Raw genomic sequence first — 17,965 nt, forward strand, 5'->3', positions numbered from 1 at the left:
GGGGAAAGTGAAAGAAAAAGAGCAGCATTATCTGCATTTTACAGATGGGGAACTGAAGTACAAGGAGACTGAGTGACACCCAGGGTCAGACAGGAAGTTTGTGACATAGCCAGGAATTGAACTCAGGATACTTTAGCCCCAGGGGCATTATATAAAAGACTATTATTGAGAAGGATGGAAAGGGTAGAAATCAGGTGCTCCAAGATGGTTCCAGGAAGCCATGCAGTCCAACACATACTGAACGCACCTCACGCACAATGGACTGAACCGTCAGTGTGCACTTGCGACACCTGAAACCACTCCACATTTCAGAGCCCACAGCAGGGTAATCTCAATAAATCAATTTCTGGCACCATTTGGAAATTGTCTTCCATTTTTCCAGCCATTTCTTTGTTTTTGTTTTAAGAGGAATACACAGAAAGGCTGGAGAAACAGCTGTTCAGAACAGGGGTGGTTTGTTGCTCAATGCTTTTTCACAGCAGTGCTCTCGCAATGCCACCTGCTATCCCAGTGGCACGGATTAATCAAATCAACAGTGTCAAGGTGCTGGCAGAAGGCGAACTTGTAATCTCCCATACGCTGGGCTCTGCTGTTTCACTGGATAAATTTGCCCACCGCATGTATTCATCTCCATGCAGGCTATACAGTGGGTGTGTTAAACTGATGTTGCACCTGCTAACTGAAGCCTCATAACACGAGAGTTGATAATGCAACATGACTCCAATGTAGCCGCACTGGTCCAGCAACTCCACAACCACTACACTCATTCTGGTTTTTGACATGCCACTCCAGCAGGTATTCAGGTACCGGCTTCTAGTAGCAATGGATTGGTTATGCCCGGCATCACCCATCCCCATGGGAACAATAATCCCAACAGGTAGCCAGCATCTAGGCCTCCGTCTGGCAACCGCTTAAGCAGGTGTATAACTTTATTCACAGCAGCTTTCCCATAAACGTCAGCGGAAATACTCTCATGAATAAAGCTACACACATGCAGGATCGGGGCCTGAGAGAGCAGACAAAAGTTCCAAAGAAAGCAAGTGCAACATGTTTCACACCTCCGACAAAAACATAATACAGTAAATTTGATCTGCTTTGTCCATGCTTCCCCACTTCCCTTGCAGACTGTAATCAAGATGCCACATGAAACAACACAAAGACAGCAGAAACTTGATTTTCACACTTGGTCAGGTTAGCATTAAAACAAAGACATCTTCCCCCACATCCCAGCCTCCTCTGCGAAATCTCTCATTAACACAGATCTTGGACCTCTTCCCAAAGAGGAGGCAGAGATGCACTTTGTTTTTATTTTAACATCAGGAGCATAGCACACATGCTATCATGAAACGCAGACCAAACTGAAAGACAGGCTTCCAGCAAGCAAATTGCCTGCAAAACAAGGGAACAAATGGACACAGGTTGTAAGCCATGACGATATAAGATCCCAGGGAAAAGGTATCCTGAATGTTAAAAGTTTCAGGGTTGTTAAATGTTAATAGGATGCAATGATTAGCCCCATGCATAGAAACAGGAACATTGGTTTAATTATGAAATAGTTACATCTCTAATTATAATCATATATTTGAGGGCAACAAAACATAATCACAACCAAGTGAACTGCAGCATGGCATCACCACAAGCAACAAACAAGAGGAAGTACTTTTTCACACAACGCACAGCTAACCCTGTGGAACTCATTGCCATAGGATGGTGCGATGGCCCAAAGTACAACTGGGTTCAAAAGAGAACTGGGCAAGTTCATGGAGGACAGGTCCATCAATGGCTATTAGCCATGATGGTCAGGGATGCAAGCCCATACTTGGGGTCATTTGGGGTGATCACTCTTAATGTCCGTGATCTGTACACTCCCCCTGAAGCATGAGTACAGGCCACAGAGACAGGAAACTGGGCAAGACAGACCATGGTCTGACCAGCTGTTCTGTTCTTATGTGACAGTTTTTCATGGGGGAGGTATTACGCTCTCCCAGCAAGAAGAGATACCTAGTACTTCTGCTCATTAACCCTGAAAGCTGGTATTTCAATGCAGGCCCAATCCTACATAGTGCTGAGTGCCCTCAACTTCCACTGACTTCAAGGGAAATGTATTTATCGTTATGCAAAAACTATATTTCCCTCCTTGCCATGTTTGTTGATGATAACCATGCACTGGAAGTTTGAAACCAAGATCTCTTTCCATTGGATGATTTAGTTGGGGATTGGTCCTGCTTTGAGCAGCGGGTTGGACTAGATGACCTCCTGAGGTCCCTTCCAACCCTGATATTCTAAATTCTATTCTATGTGCAGTGCACGTGGGTTTATCATTGTGAAGCTAAACATCAAAGGTAAAGTAAATACAAGAGTAGGGTCTGACCCGGCAAGGTGCTGAGGACCTCCTGAAGTCAATGAGAATTGAGGGCATGTACATCTGGCAGGACTGGGCCCCTAATGAAATGCAAACTTTAAATTCATCTCAGCAGTGTGCAGAAGCTCATGCTGGGTACCTCCTGTGGCAGAGTCAGATACACTTGTTGGGTACTGCAGGGTTGTCCTGGGGCTGCCCACACAAGTTACTTAGGAACCCCAGGCTGCTGCCACTGATTTCATCCTACCGGAACAGTAACGCACAGAAGCACCTGGATTTGGGGGGGGGGGGTGTGTGTGTGTGGATTTGGGTGTGTGTGTGTCACCTGCAGGGCAATACACGTGCATAGATTTTTCCAAACTCATAAGAGCAAGATAGGTAGATCAAGGACTAACTCCCTCTCAGCCTCCAGTGGGCTGTTGAAAATGAGAATCATTTGGATTCTGATCGAGTGGTCAAATGTCCGAAGCCCATGCCGGGAATCCCCCATAACTGTTTCTTTGCATTGTCATTGACAGCCTCTGCATGTTACGCACCTTCCATCCCAGGGCTTCTAAGGGCGACATTAATACTAGCAACTTAGGCCTCTGACATCCTCTTGAGAAGCAGGGAAGTATTCTTACCCCCATTTTACAGATAGGTAAAACAGGGACGGTCACCCAGCAAGTCAGCTGTAAAATCAGGAGAGAAACAGTCTCCTGATTCCCAGTCCTGTGGCTTAACTCCCTGACCACTGTCCTACTATACGTGCAAAGATATTGTAAGAGACAATCCTTGCCCTGAGGATCTCACACTCAAAGCAGACAAGACAGACACAGTAAGGACTATCATCCCCATTTTATAGATGGGGAACTGAGACAAAGAGAAATTTAAGTGACTTGTTCAGGGTCACAGAGAAGGTCAGTAGTAGAGCCACGGATTGAACCCAGAGCTGCTCTACCTCAGTCCATAACCTTATCCTCAAAGCCACCCTCACCCTCTCTTGTAAACGCATCTTTATATATATATATTAATTTTATAAATAATAAAAGCTAGCAGCCAAAGTGCAGGGAGGTGCTCATATGCATAAGACCTCAGCTATTCCACCACTGGGCCTCTCTGGGGCAGTGATTGCTAACTGTATGCAAGAACTTTGCTCTGTGGCCAGGTATTTAAACATGTTTTTAAACTCAAAATAGAGAGGTAGGGTTGATTCCCTTCAGTTCCCCTCTGGCGTAGTCATGTGGCTAAGCAAGGAGGCCTGCTCCTCCCAGGGCTGTACCATCCCTCCAAGCAAACTCAAAACCAAGGCGAAGCCTCTCCAAGAGCCTAGATGGATGGAGCAATGAAAGGGAATTGCATTAAAATAGGATAGATGTCGCTGTCCAGAGTGGGAGGGGAGAATAAGCCACACAACAGTGCTGGTCATGGCAGAGAACGACAATGCAGAAAACCAGCTGTGCTGCAGAACTTGTTCGATAACAAAGGGCTACAGTTTTGCCCACTGAGAGCGTGTCTCTCATTTTCTGTTGATTCCTGGATGCAGGCCCCATGGGAGTCACAGAGCATCTCCACCTTTTCTAGCACATGCACCATGAGAAATAATCAGAGCCCACAAAGGTAGACCTGAAGATAGCTGGAAAATCATGCAGCCACACAGGGGCCTGAGCAAATGCAGCTCCCACTGAAGTCAACAGGGTTAATTTCAGAACATCTCACTTACTTGATGTGCTCCCAAGTCTTGGTGGCCAAATGCAGAACCCAGAGATCCTTGTAGTGGTAAAACTGCTCTCCGTCAGGAGAAGCAAACTCTCCACCGAATACCCATAGCTGTCCACCCCCCTGGGGCACCACTGCAGCCTGCCAGAAGAGAAAGAACACGTCATATTGCCTTTAAAAAATCAGGGGCTCAGGAATTTCGTCAGTCAAACATGCAGCCGCTTCTGGAACACGACATTGCAGACAAATAGCGGCAACTGTTGCGGCATTGCTTCGCTACGGTAGCTCTTAAGGGATGGAAGGACAAGAAATCTGGAGATGAAATTCAAAAATCGCTTATTGTCTACAGTAGATTTCTGGTGCACCCTTCGCTGCAGCATCATGCTGCCAGGTCTGTTAATCTGGCTCACATTGGGAAAATTCATTGGGATTTATCTTTCAAAAGAAATGTTTAAAGTCTCTCCCCCGCAGCAAGAGGGGAAGCTCTCTAGACTATCGTGCCAGAGACTGGGGTTTGGTAGCAGCTCTCCGATCGTTCAGCTCCCGCCATGCATCCCATAGGCAACACACAGGTTGGCTGGGGAAGACACAGTGGCATACAGAAAGGGGAAGTTCCTGCCTTCTTACTTGTAGATAATGTGCCACAAAAGGGCAGGCGACCTCATGAGAGGAACCACCATGACAGGAAAGATGGTCCAGCAGCCTGAGCACCAGCCTATGACTTGGGAGACTCAGGCTCAACTCCTTGCCCTGGGTCTCCCAAAATTTGGGCATAAGCCTAATTTATACTCGCTGAGAGATAATGCATATGAACATCATGGATTTGCAGGCAAGTATGTTGTAATGTAGATACCTACCTGGCTCCGTGCTTGTGCAAACACATGATTTCCACGGGGGATCTGGTATTTGCAAACAGAAGTTGGGCAAGTACAAAAGCATGTATGTCATTGTGTGCACCACTTTGAAGATATGGCTCCAAATCAATTGCAAAGCCAAGATCCCAGATTCACAAATACTTGGTAGCATTTGTTTGTGGCCATTCTCACCCAAAGCCTATTGGCTGTAAGGTGGAACAGCAGGATGTCATGCCAAGGGGAGATTCTGTGTCAGAGGCTAGAGCTAACAAACGAGGCTGCAGGTATGCACAGACGATCCAGAGACGCACTTCTGTTTAACTGCTAGCTAACGAGGGACCAGCTTTACAAACAAAGTTGCAGGGAAGGCAAGAGAGTAGTCAGTTAACTGGGCTGAATTTTCTCCCATGTAACAGTAATTAAATATCAAACAGAAAATACACCACAAAGCACTCCAGGTAAAATTAAAACAAGAAATGACATGAGCAGTGAGTTGTCTCTTGCAATTCCCTGGCAGTCAGCCTGGTAGTAAGATTTAATTGTGAGAGTGACACCTGCTGGACACTGTCACTTCAAACAGCCAGGATTAGCAGTGCTTGTATAAGCAAAAAGGATCTCCTTTCAACAAAAGAAAACCCTAGCTTCTGGCACTTTAATGCATTTGTTCTACGACATCATATTCCATGCCTATTTAAAAGTATTATTTGAAGTTACTTTCCCAGACTTATCTCGTGGTTTATCAAAAATGCACCAGCTTGTAACTAGGATTAATACCACGCACATGAACGATGCATTAATTTAGATCCTAGCCCATTTGGAAAAGTAAATGCTTTGCCTGCCTGTGTTTGATTAACAATTTTATGTACTCCCTAGTTAATACTTGTCACATCTACCATCTGGAATATACAATCTTAAATGCTCCAATACCGTACCTATAGGTTTCACAACAACATCATCTATTTTAAGATTTTTCTTACGAGATTTTAAAGTTGTGTAAATATAATTCGCTACGAACAGCTGTCTGTCTAGTGCAAAGATTCTGGGAAAACAAAGGGCCCAATCCTGCAAGCACTTACTCCTGGGTGTAGTACTTACTACCATGAGTAGTCCATTTGAAGTTGCTGGGACAACTCACCGTAGTAAGTATTACCACACTTAGGAGTGAGCATTTACAGATAGGACCATTATATGTGAAAGGAAACTTCCAAGAAACCTGAAGACTGATATGAATCTTCCTTCTAGGGTCACCCATCCTTGATACTTCTGCCTGCAGAAAATGCTCAGGTACTCATCACAGTGCAAAATGGGAAATGAATCCATGTTTTAGAATCCTGTTTCCCTGCAGCTCTTTCACCTGGTGGTGTAATTTCATCACAAACTCTTGACGCAAGGATCAAGTCTACCTCTATATTCGTACCACAACCAGCACAAAGAGGCCTGATCCTGATTGGAGCCTTTGGGCCCTACAGTCATATAAATATTAAATAATAAGAATTTCACAAGCTTTGCAAAGTTGGACGAGGTGAAGACTTGAATAAGGAACCCAGGCACTGCGGGAAATGGAGTTGCTGATTCAGCAAGTGGCGCTGTTCCTTCCGAATCAGTAGCTGAGTCTGCTGTGAAACCTAACAGAAATGTGACCATCGTTCAAGCTGCTGGCCTGCTGAGACCACAGCCTGTCATGCTGACCAATATTGCCTCATGGTTTCCTTGTACTCTCCCCTAGGTCTGTGTGCCTCCATCTGTTGTCTCTTCTCTTATGCCCAGATTCTAAGCATTTTGGGAGAGGGATTATCCTTCTTCTGTGTTTGCATAGCACCGAGCACGAAAGGCCTCTGGTCCATGACTGGAGCTCCTAGGTGATTCTATACTACAAATAAGAATACCTGATCCAACATGATGCCAGCGGTACTGTGCTGCTGTCTTTCAGATGAGACACACAGCCAAGATCCTGACCTCTTGTGGCAATCAGAGATCCCTTGTTTGTTTGGGTTTGTTTGTTTTGGTAAAATCAGGTATTTTACCTGGTGTCCTGCCACATTTCACACAGAGCAGTAACGCTGCTCCTCTCTGAATTCCATATTGTTTTCATTTCCTGTCCTACACTGCTCTGCGCATGTAAAAAACTGCCCCGCCATCGCAGTGGATGCATTTCAGTGACATTGCAGGCCCTTTACCTAGCTTGAAAATCACTTTGAGATCCAGCTGAAGGGCGCTACAGAAGTGCAAGGTTTTATTAAGCAACTTTGGGTTCTTTAAACCAAGTAGTACTCGTTGAAAAGCCCCTCCCCTAAGATCCCTCGTGGTGTATCAGAGCGTCAGGGTGATTCTGTCTTTGCCAATAGGGGGAAGAGAACATCAGAGGAGGCTGGGTTAGAAGAGAAAAAAGATATTACTTTTCTAATCGCTACAAAAAAAGCTAACCCATGCTAATCATCCCACAGCTATGCCCCCAGTTCCGCACTGTGCACCGCACCGGCAGCCCCCGACTGAAATCAGTGGGGGTCTGTGAAGGGGTGACTCACGCAGCACAAGCAGAGGATTGGGGCTTTAGTCCGCCTCATCACGCTTAACTGGGAGAATGTAAAAGTACCAGAGGAGAGACATGGACAACGTGGAGCAAGTCTGGAGTTTAGGTTAGCTGTCACGAGGGTAAATGAAAGTTGGATCCCCACCCCAGAGCATGCATGTCACTGGACAACTGTCTCTGTATGTTACTGCAGGTTGAGGAACCAATGTTCTGATCCTGTTTGACAAATACCGTGTTCCTAAGGCAACTTTTTAAACCTACAGGGCCAGATTACCTCCTGCACCAAGATCCACCCTCTACAGAAGGCAGCTAATACAGCTGGCCTGTGTGAAATGAGTTGGGAGAGGACTCAGCCTAATTCGCAGGGCACCGCTGTTTGCGTAATAAAAACCATCTCCACAACTGGCACTGACAAGCAACCGTATTGGCAAATGTGCCAGAGGAGAGAAAGACCGAACTGCTCCCTCACCTAACTTGAGCTGGTAACTCAGAGGTGAAGGGCTGCACATCCTCGAAGGAACAACAGAAGCCTGCTGGTCGGAGTACCTTGGAAACTGCAAAATAATTTCCTTTGCACAGGCATCAGCTGCCTCTGCAGAATGTGGGGAAATTGTTTGGGACAGATATGGCAGCTTCCTGCCACATCCTTGGGAGACTTTATTGAATTAAGTTGAAGTATCTTTGGGGTCCACTGTATTAATTGCATGGTTTATGTTCGACTGTGTCCTGCTCCATGGGGGAGGGCTGCCACAGCTCCTCCAGGAACCAAAACCATGGGTGGTGTTGAAGGCAAATCACCCAGATTGCAACCCCCAGAGAAGTACCATGTCCTGGGAAGGCATGCATGTACTCATTCCAACTGGATTCTCCAGAGACCAAGGGACCAAAAGGATTTTTGAATAAACAGCCTCATCTTAAACTGACTTGGGGCTCTTCTTCCTGATCCAACGAATGCACAGGACTATCTGCCCAAGCGGGCCCCAACTCTTGCGGAAGGTTAGAAAGACTTTGGCCTCCTAATGCTGTTAGTGTAGCATTAGAAGGAGCTGTGTGGTAACTTGTAAACTGCAAGCAATACACTGGTCCTAGCCCTCGGAGACAAAGCAAGGAGCAGATACTGGCCATTTTCAGCAGTCTGGCTTGCTGGGAATATCACAGTGAAAGGCAGGGAGCTGTACAGCCTTAAAACCCCCTGGTCAGGAGGGAGAGAGACATGCGTCTCCACCCCAGAGAGGTGACAATCACCATCACCATGCCGGTCAGGTGGTCAGTAGCATATTTCTACGGCTATACTCTTATTATCATAGAGATTCTATGGTACACTTTGATTCATTTAAGTCACAGTGAAGGATCATCCCTCTAATTTCTCAGCACAATGAGCCACAGCTTGATCACAATGTTGGCATCGCATTGTGACTAGGATACTAAGAAGTCCTAACCCCTTGGAAACACAGCTGTCTATTACCATAGCATCTTGAAATACAACATCAAGAAAAGGAGTACTTGTGGCACCTTAGAGACTAACCAATTTATTTGAGCATGAGCTTTCGTGAGCTACAGAAGTGAGCTGTAGCTCACGAAAGCTCATGCTCAAATAAATTGGTTAGTCTCTAAGGTGCCACAAGTACTCCTTTTCTTTTTGCGAATACAGACTAACACGGCTGTTACTCTGAAACAACATCAAGAGTAATTCTAAGTGCTGTTCCAAGTGCTTTACCTGATGTGCACAGCGCCTGGGAGGAGGATTTGGGATATCTACTTTACTCCAGCTGTTCTTCCGGATGTTGTAAATGTACAGCTCATTATACAGGAACGTCTGTGGGAGGGAAAAGGAAAATGGTATCACCAGAACTCACCATTTAACTTTACCCAACAGAAGCATGTCAAATTCTCAACCTGCCTCTACCAGAGGCTGAAAGAATGCAACAGTCCTTTTCTACTAAGCAAGAACAAGACAAGGCCAGCCTGCTGGGTCCATGGCATCACTCTGCTCTCATGCTAGGGGATCAGAGTGCCATAGGCAGGATTGGGTTTGCGGCTTGCCGGGCCCTATGCAAATACGCGGACGGAACCATCCTGTTCCCACCCCATTTGTAAGAAGGTCCAACCACCATCTCCCTGCCAGCAGTCACCTCAGACAGCAAAAAGCCTCCACACACAGCTTACATGGGCCAAGAAGCCAGGAGATGTGGCTGAGGAACAGCTTTCTAAGTCAAGGATACTATTTAGGGAAGTCAGTCTGCAGCACAACCTGCTGGTGCCTGGGCAAAATGGTACCACTGTGGGGAAAATCAGGGATGGCTCCCTGGCTGGTGGATTGGGTGCATGTTTGAGATGTGAAGCTCCTGAAAGATGGAGCCCAACACAGCTGCACAGCCTAAGGCTGCCCATGATAAGGGGGTCAACAAACATGGGGACAAGGGTGATCCAGTGGATATATCCACTTGGACTTTCAGCAAGCCTTTGACAAGGTGCCTCAGCAAAGGCTCTTATGCAAAGTAAGCAGTCCAGCAATAAGAGGGAAGGTTCTCCCATGGATCTGTAACCAGTTAAAAGATAGAAAACAAAGGGGAGGAATAAATGGTCAGTTTTCAGAATGAAGAGAGGTAAATAGTGGGGTCCCCCAGAGGTCTATACTGGGACCACTGCTGTTCAACATATTCATAAATGATCTGAAAAAAGGGGTAAACAGTGAGGTATCAAAATTTGCAGACAATACAGAATTACTCAAAATAGTTAAATCCAAAGCAGACTGCGAAGAGTTACAAAGGGATCTCACAGAACTGGGTGACGAGGCAACAAAACGACAGATGAAATTCAATGTTGATAAATGCATGGTAATGCACTCTGGAAAACGTAATCCCGACTATCCATACAAAATGATGGGATCTAAATTAGCTGTTACTGCTCACAAAAGAGATCTTGGAGTCACTGTGAATAATTCTCTGAAAACATCCGTTCAATGTGCAGCAGCAGTCAAAAGGCTCACCAAATGTTAGGAACCATTAGGAAAGGGATATCTAATAAGACAAAAAATATCCTAATGCCTTTATATAAATCCCGGGTATGCCCACACTTTGAATACTGTGTGGAGATGTGGTCGCTCCATCTCTGAAAAGATGTATTAGAATTGGAAAAGGTACAGAGAAGGGCAACAAAAATTATTAGGGGTCTGGAACAGCTTCCATATGAGGAGAGATTAAAAAGACTGGGACTTTTCAGCTTGGAAAAGAGAAGACTAAGAGGGGATATGATAGAATCTATAAAATCTTTACTGGTGTCGAGAAAGTAAATAAGAAAGTGTCATTTACCCCTTCACATAACACAAGAACTAGGGGTCATCCAATGAAATTAATAGGCAGCGGGTTTAAAACAAAGATAAGGAAGTATTTCTTCACATAACACACAGTCAACCTGTGGAACTCATTGCTGGAGGATGTTGTGAAGCCCAAAACTTAAGAGGGTTCAAAAAAGAACTAGATAAGTTCCTAGAGGATAGGTCCATCAATAGCTATTAGCCAGGATGGGCAGGGATAGAGAACCATGCTCTGGGTGTCCCTGGACCTCTGATTACCAGAAGCTGGGAGTTGATGACAGGAGATGGATCATTCGATAATTGCCTTGTTCTGTTCATTCCCTCTGAAGCATCTGGTCACTGTCAGATGACAGGATACTGGGCTAGATGGACCATTGGTCTCACCCAGTCTGGCCGTTCTGATGAGTACTATAAAGGTGGTGATCAGCTATGACAGATTGAAAGCAAGGGGAAATGACTGACGTAAGTGGAGCTTGTTAACAGCCAACGCAGGCTAGGGTAGCACTGAATCAAAGCCCGATGACTATAAACAGACTTGAGCTTCCAGGAAGCACAAGGAGCTTCCCGCCTCCAGGAATATGGTAAGTAAGTTCAAGATTTGGAGGCAGGAACTGTTGAGGGACCACCAGTGCTTACCCCTTCTGGGCTAACAGAAGCATCTCACTTTCATGGTGGGGCAAGCGGGGCGAACACACAGTACAACAGGAACCAAAGATGAGGGGTAAATATGGTCCATATCAAGCCTAGAGAAATTATGACGCCCTGCAATATTGTTGCTTATGCAATCACTCTGACCCCTTAATGGACCCCAGTGCTCCTCGATCCTGCCGACACAGCTCAGCTCAGGTGTGATACAGTATTAGCATGGAATTAAAGGCTATTTTGCTCTTATTCTGAGAAAAATGTATATTTGATGACCTCCGCTTGGAATTTTTGCTCCAGATGAAACCCGTACAAATTACAGTCAAGGCAATGGGGGAGGGAGGGGAAGGATAGATAAACGGAAGAATACTTTACTTTTTGGCCATTGAAATATTCACCTCCAAAAAGGATCAATTCGTCTCTCTCGGGATGAGCAGACAAGGAGGCGTTCAGCCTGCGTCAGAAAGAGAGATGGGCAGACATCAGCACATAACAGAACCATTCGTAACTCAGCTCAGAGGCTACTCGCTACAGTTCTGGATGCATAATTTAACAAGCCCTAGCATGTCTCCCCTCTAGGCCAAAGTGCCTCTCCATCACCCACACAGCTACGAGTTCCTGATCATTTTTTTTTTATTTCCAAGCCAAAAACTTTCTGAAGAAATTAACTTTTTGGAAACTTCCAGAAAGGCTAATCTGAAATCCTCTCCTATTTTAGGAACACACATTACATTGTCATTTACCACGTCCTTTGACATGATTTTAATTTTAATGCTGATGGATAAGGAGCAAAGATTAGCTTTGTCATGACACGCAGCTACGGCTCTAATTGGGCTGTCTCATTTTAAGTTATCTGCACCATTCTTCCATAGATACCGCTGTTCGCTTCAGGTTCCCACACCTGTATGTAACAGGAGTTGACAGCATCTAGCACTTCACGGGATCAGACCTCAAAGAAGCTCCTTGTTAACTGATCCGCCCAACTGCTTTCTGAGGTAGGCGAGTATCATTACCTCCTCCTTACAGAGGGGGTACAGATACAGAAAGGTCAAGTGTCGTTCAAGGCACTGAATCAGTGGCAGCTACAGGTCTAGAACCTTGCAGTGCCAGGATACTGGTCCTGTGCTCTGGCCACTAGCTCACTGTATCTTGTATCTCACAAGGCATTCTCATAACAATTTTACCAACAATTTTAGGGTAGCATGCCCTCAGCTTTCCAGCCCAAGTCACAAGGTTCCCCTTCATCAATCTATGTTATACCGCCCAAAGCCCTCAGATCTAACCACCAGCTTTGATAAGATTCCCCACTTTGGCTCTTTTTAGCAGGCTGAAGGGAAGATAAAAAGCAGCTGTTAGCAGAGAGGTGTTACTGGTCCCTTTGATGCTCTGAGGACTGAATACCCTATACATTTTTATCCCTCCATAAAAGTGTTTTTGCCTGATACTACATCCTCCACTCTCAGGATATAACTTAAACTTAAGTTTCATTGATGCCACCACTTGCTGAAGAACAACAGTCAAGGTTCCAGGTGATCTCTTACCTTGGTGAGGGTGGGGGACAGGCTGTCTCAATTATCTGGGTCTTTTTAGCATCTAATGTCTGGAATTCTGCTATCAGGGCTTCAAGATCCTCCTGAAAGTAAACAGCCAGTTGGGCATGATTTTTTTGGCACATACTGTCATCCACATACCATGAAAACCTACCCTAGCCACTAGTTCGATTTTCCTATTTTCCTTACATTTGATTAGATTCACCTCATTAAACTATGAGGTATGAAGGTTATATATTTTTTCCTCCTACACTAAAGGCTGGTCTTCCCTGCTGTATATTGCTGAATTTGTAAGCAGGTTGTACCACAATGCCATGGCTAGTGCACAGTTCCTACCCCTACAGAGGTGTTTCACCTTTACTGGTAAGCAATTCTGTAGCACAACTGGTAGTTGAAACACAAGTCTTAGCACAGGGCAGCTGTTTCAGCATTTGTGAAACTAATGTGCGGATATAATCGGACAGATGTTAAAATCCACTGTTGTTCTTTCTAGGCCTGACTCCTGTGCAAGTAGAAAGATAAATGTGTTTGCTATTTCAAATTTATACTTCATCTGAAGAGACAACGTCATGTGTTATCTTTTATTCTCCTTCAGTTTCTGTAAAGTAAAAAACAGAGCACGCAACACCAAAGCCCCCGAATTATGCAAGAGTCAAAGAAAATCTCTTCCCCACTCCCCCTTCCTCTTTAGATAAGAGTTGGAAAGTTATAACCATCCATGTGCCCTAACAGTACTAGGACTGTTCATTCTTTCTTGGTCCAACTTTCTTTTTTTGCTATACTTGCGATCCCTTGGTAAGACACTCGAATCAATTAGTTTAAACTTTCTCATTCTGCAGCAGCAGGGTGGCTGGGAGTCAAATTTTTTTTTAAATAAAAAAATCAATTTGACAAATTCAAAGAGCAATAGAAATGTTTAATCATAAATAAAATAGATTTCATACAATCCCTTTCTTGTTTTTGCCACCAACCAGGCAAATAAGACAATTGCTCATACAAGTAAAACATTACCACTACAGAATAAATATTCTAAGTTTTGAGCCTATGAGGCAAAAGACTTTTGGGTCAAGATTTGAGATTGCCATTTGAGAAATTATACAAATTATAAAAAACCAGGTAACGTGGCAAATCTTCAACCTGGCCAATCTTTAGTCTGGCCAGACCCACATGGGCAAAACCATCTGTACCTCTCAATACCAGCATCTCTCTCTTCCAAATAAGCCAATTGCGTTGTTTGAAAAAGGAGAGCTCTCTAGTGAAACACTTAAACACATGTTTAACTTTAAGCATGTGAACTGTCTCACTGACTTCATTAGGAGTGTCTACTTGCTTAGCCTTAAACACAGGCTTACATCTTTCACTGGATCAGATGAGAGTGCACCGTACTTTGCAAGACTGAGCCCATAACTCCTCTCCCTGGTTAGGGTTTACACCCTGCAAATATTTGTAGAGGGTTACGCCACTTACTTACTTGTGATTTAGCCAAGTTTTACTTATTTAGGTCTTGGATAAGCTCTTTCATAAATAGAATCTAAATAAAATCTAGGGTTTTTTTTATCTGACCCTGTAACTCAGCCTTTCTGACCCCAACTATTTTTATTTATTGCTCTTCTTTGAGTTCCCTCCAGTTAGTCAATTCAAATTGAAACATTAAAAAAACAAACAAACAAACAAACAAAAAACCTCCCCATGGCATTTGCAGCTCAATCCTTGCAGCAGTCCACGAGGACCTGCACGTACTAAACTTCTTTTATTGTCTAGACTGAGAGCAGTGCAGATAGCAAACAAACAGCATGGCGGGCAGCCCAGATCCTGCAATTCGCTGTATGCCTGCAGCCTGCTGACCCTGCACACAGGCACAAGAAAACAGTGAGGCAGAGTATAGGCACAGCTGTCCGTCTGTGTGCAGTGAATTGCAGGACTAGGGACCTCAGATTTGCAGGATTCTTTCAGACTTTAGAAATGCACATTGCTTTTTGTGACATCACTAAGTAAAACGCATCATTTCTCAATACATTTTTTAAACCTGGCAATGTCTTTTAAAACATCCCTTTTTTGCAGCATTGCTACCACTGAGATTTAACTTTAAGGGCTGGATTAGCAAAATTTGTCAAGTCTGTGGCAGCCACAGCTTCCAAGAAGAGTTTTCAAGAAGTGCACTGACAGCTTAATATCCACAGCTTGCTTTCACAAACACAGGACACTGTGTGGAGGAACGCACGCTAGGACATCTGCGATAACATGAGAGAGGCCTTTAGCTTTCAAGAGAAACTTTTCCCTTAGGCATGGCTTGTTTGAAGCTCACGTTATAGGAAAAAGAGCCCAGACAGAATGAGGATAAATGCGACGGTTCTGTGTTGAATTTCACTTGTGTGTGTGTTGCTTGCTGTCTCCTCAGAGAAATCCATGGGGACGATGAATACATATTGCATCTGCAAGCCAAAGGGTTAAGCGTCTCACACACACCCCCGGGGCGGGAGGAGATTGGCAGGAGTGAGCTCTTCAGGGGAAGGCAGCTCTAATAAAACACCATGGGGGAAGGAAGTCTTTTAGTTAGTCACGACCAGGAGCTATGGCACAGTGTGTGTGTGTTTGCTGCACTAGCCGCCTGTACACTCTGCTGGGTGGGGGAAGCAATCCCCTGCTACCTGACCTGCCCCAGCACCACCACTCACCTCCTCCTTCTTAGCTCTCTTGGAGACTTTTTTCTCCATCTTAGCAGCTGTTTTCTCTGCCCCTTTCACCTTCTTCTCCTTCTTGCTTTTCTTACCCATGCTTTCAGCCTGGGTCACTGCCAGGATGCACTGTGCAGGGGGCTCCTGCAGAGCTCACGTGGGGAGCGACCCAGCTGAGCACAATCACTTCCTAGGCAGTCAGGGGTGATTTCCTGCCTGGGGTGGACAGGAAGGAGCTCGCCAAGTGCTGTTGTGAATGCCATCTGCTGGGCTGGATGGCTTCTCACACCAGCTTGCTGCCTTGCTGGGCAAAGCCATGGTGCAGCTGTGCTAGGAACAGGCTTTGCTTCCTGTCCCAAAGGGAGAGGTACAAGGCCAGCCCGAGGCTTGTGCAAAGAACAGCACCCCATGCTAGGGGGAGGGGGGGGTCACTTTGAGCACACCCGAATGCACCCAGGGGTTCACCCACCCACTAGCTCACTGTGAGCCCGCTTTGACCAGTACCCAAATTACGGGGAAAAAGTCGGGGGGGCCCTGACTGTCAAGTGGCTTACTTTAATTTGAACAGTCGTGTGATGTAAGACAAAAGGCAGGTAGCCCCAAAAAGTAATAAGGGGCCCCCCAAAAAACTCCCCTGTAATGGAAGCCCTAGCTTTGAGCTCCAAAACCACTGGTCTGGAAAGAAGGGCAGTTTGCCCCAGGCACTCCAGTTGGGAGGGCCCCCAAACCAAGTGACGTTGTGATCTGGCACATGGGGGTCGCAACACCACTTTAAATTGGTTAGTCTCTAAGGTGCCACAAGTACTCCTTTTCTTTTTGCGAACACCACTTAGGTTTGCCCTCGTTTGCCCCTCCATAGATGAGGAGGGAACGGGCCAAACCTGAATGGCACCATGACCCACATTAGCTACTTGAAACGTTAGGAGGTGTGGTTTGCCAACCCTAGCCGTTCAGGAATCATGACCCAGGCCTCAACAAATTATTAGACTTGCTTAAAAATTATGAGATTTAATAAAAATAAGAAATGTGGGGTTCTTTTCATTTGCCTTCCTGTTTCTTTAGGGGGAACTCAGGTCAGGTTTTGAGCTGTTCTCTACAACCATGAGGGCTAGAAACTCACTTTTTCTAAGCCAGTCTCATGATTTTGGGGGACCTGACTTACGATTTTTGAAAACTTGGGGTTGGCGATACTCCAATGCTCTATAAGCGTCCCTTTGGTGCTAAGGACCAACTAGTAATTATTAGGATTGCTATTAACTACGTGTTTCACACTGATATTGAGCCCCCGTTAGAATCTCGTCAAACTGTAATTGGAAAAACTGATCATTTTGACTTTGAGAGTATATTTTTTTAAATTAAACCGGTTTTGAACACTGTAAAAATCAGTCTGAGTTTAAATCCAAGGAGGCATGATTCTTTTCATTAGGTTCCACTGTAAAATATGCTTGTGTAATTGTTTTTCCACTTCCAGAAAAAAAGTAGAATTATTATATTTTCACTGAAAATAAATAAAAAACCCTCCAAGAACGTGAGGCCGGGCTGTCTCCCACCAATGCCTAATCTGTCTGCCAGTGTTTTTCCATAGTACCTGTCACGGTTACATCTAAATGCTGACACAGCTAATAAGCTAAATACTTTAAGCCCATACCCTAGAAACTGCAGGATCATTCAGATTTTTTGAATATCTCCCTAAAATCTGAATCTCAGCTTTTTCAAGATAATAAAAAAAACAGAGCGAGAACTGTAAAAAATCTTTAGCGCTGCAGACAATACACATCCCACTAAACATTTGTTTGGCTGGCAGTCTTGAAAATGCCAGGGTTATAATTAAGGCTAGAATGAGTCATCAATAAGTTTATACCAGGAAAGTGAACCGAGAACTTAGGAGAGTTTAGATGGAATGAATGGGGCAAATCCTCAGCGGGTGTAAATCAATAGCTCAGACACAGGGACTTTTCTTTCTCTCAGAAAGAAACCCGTGGGTGAAATCCGGGCCCCACTGAAGTCAATGAGAGCTTTGCCCCTCAATTTACTGCAGTCAGACTTTCACCTAATATATTTTAGGGAGATTTTGAAGGGAAGAAAGGCTTGAGGTATTTAAATCTTTGAGGTAGTGTAAGACAGGCAGCTGACTCTCCAGAGCCCCCTTGTGGCCATAGGTTGCTCTACAGGCAACCAGCCTCAATTTCCCCTCTTTGGCTACTCAAAAACTTAACTTCAGGCTTTTTCTTGGTCAACAAAGTCCCCCTCCTTGGGGACTAGGCTTATTACTACAAAATAAACAGCAAATAAAACTCAATCACAAAACAAAGTCCATTCATAAGTCCCCACAACCCAA

General features: G+C 44.9%; 1 protein-coding gene across 3 annotated transcripts in view; it reads right to left on the bottom strand.

Annotated features, from left to right (window-relative positions):
* KLHDC4 (kelch domain containing 4) overlaps positions 1-15,810 on the bottom strand; it is a 45,627-nt gene extending 29,817 nt beyond the window's left edge. For all 3 annotated transcript variants that reach the window (XR_013347696.1, XM_077831300.1, XM_077831299.1), the window contains exons 1-5: positions 15,628-15,810; positions 12,944-13,035; positions 11,778-11,856; positions 9,162-9,260; positions 4,065-4,201 (exon numbers count right to left, since the gene is read on the bottom strand). Coding sequence is in view for 2 of the 3 variants with exons in the window: in XM_077831300.1 (XP_077687426.1) it covers positions 4,065-4,201; positions 9,162-9,260; positions 11,778-11,856; positions 12,944-13,035; positions 15,628-15,726 (506 nt within the window). In the remaining variant the exon portion in view is untranslated. The remainder of the gene's footprint in view (positions 1-4,064; positions 4,202-9,161; positions 9,261-11,777; positions 11,857-12,943; positions 13,036-15,627) is intronic.
* Between the last annotated feature and the right edge of the window lie 2,155 nt (positions 15,811-17,965).

The sequence above is a fragment of the Eretmochelys imbricata genome, chromosome 12 (assembly GCF_965152235.1).
Source record: "Eretmochelys imbricata isolate rEreImb1 chromosome 12, rEreImb1.hap1, whole genome shotgun sequence".
In the NCBI taxonomy this organism is placed as follows: Eukaryota; Metazoa; Chordata; order Testudines; family Cheloniidae; genus Eretmochelys; species Eretmochelys imbricata.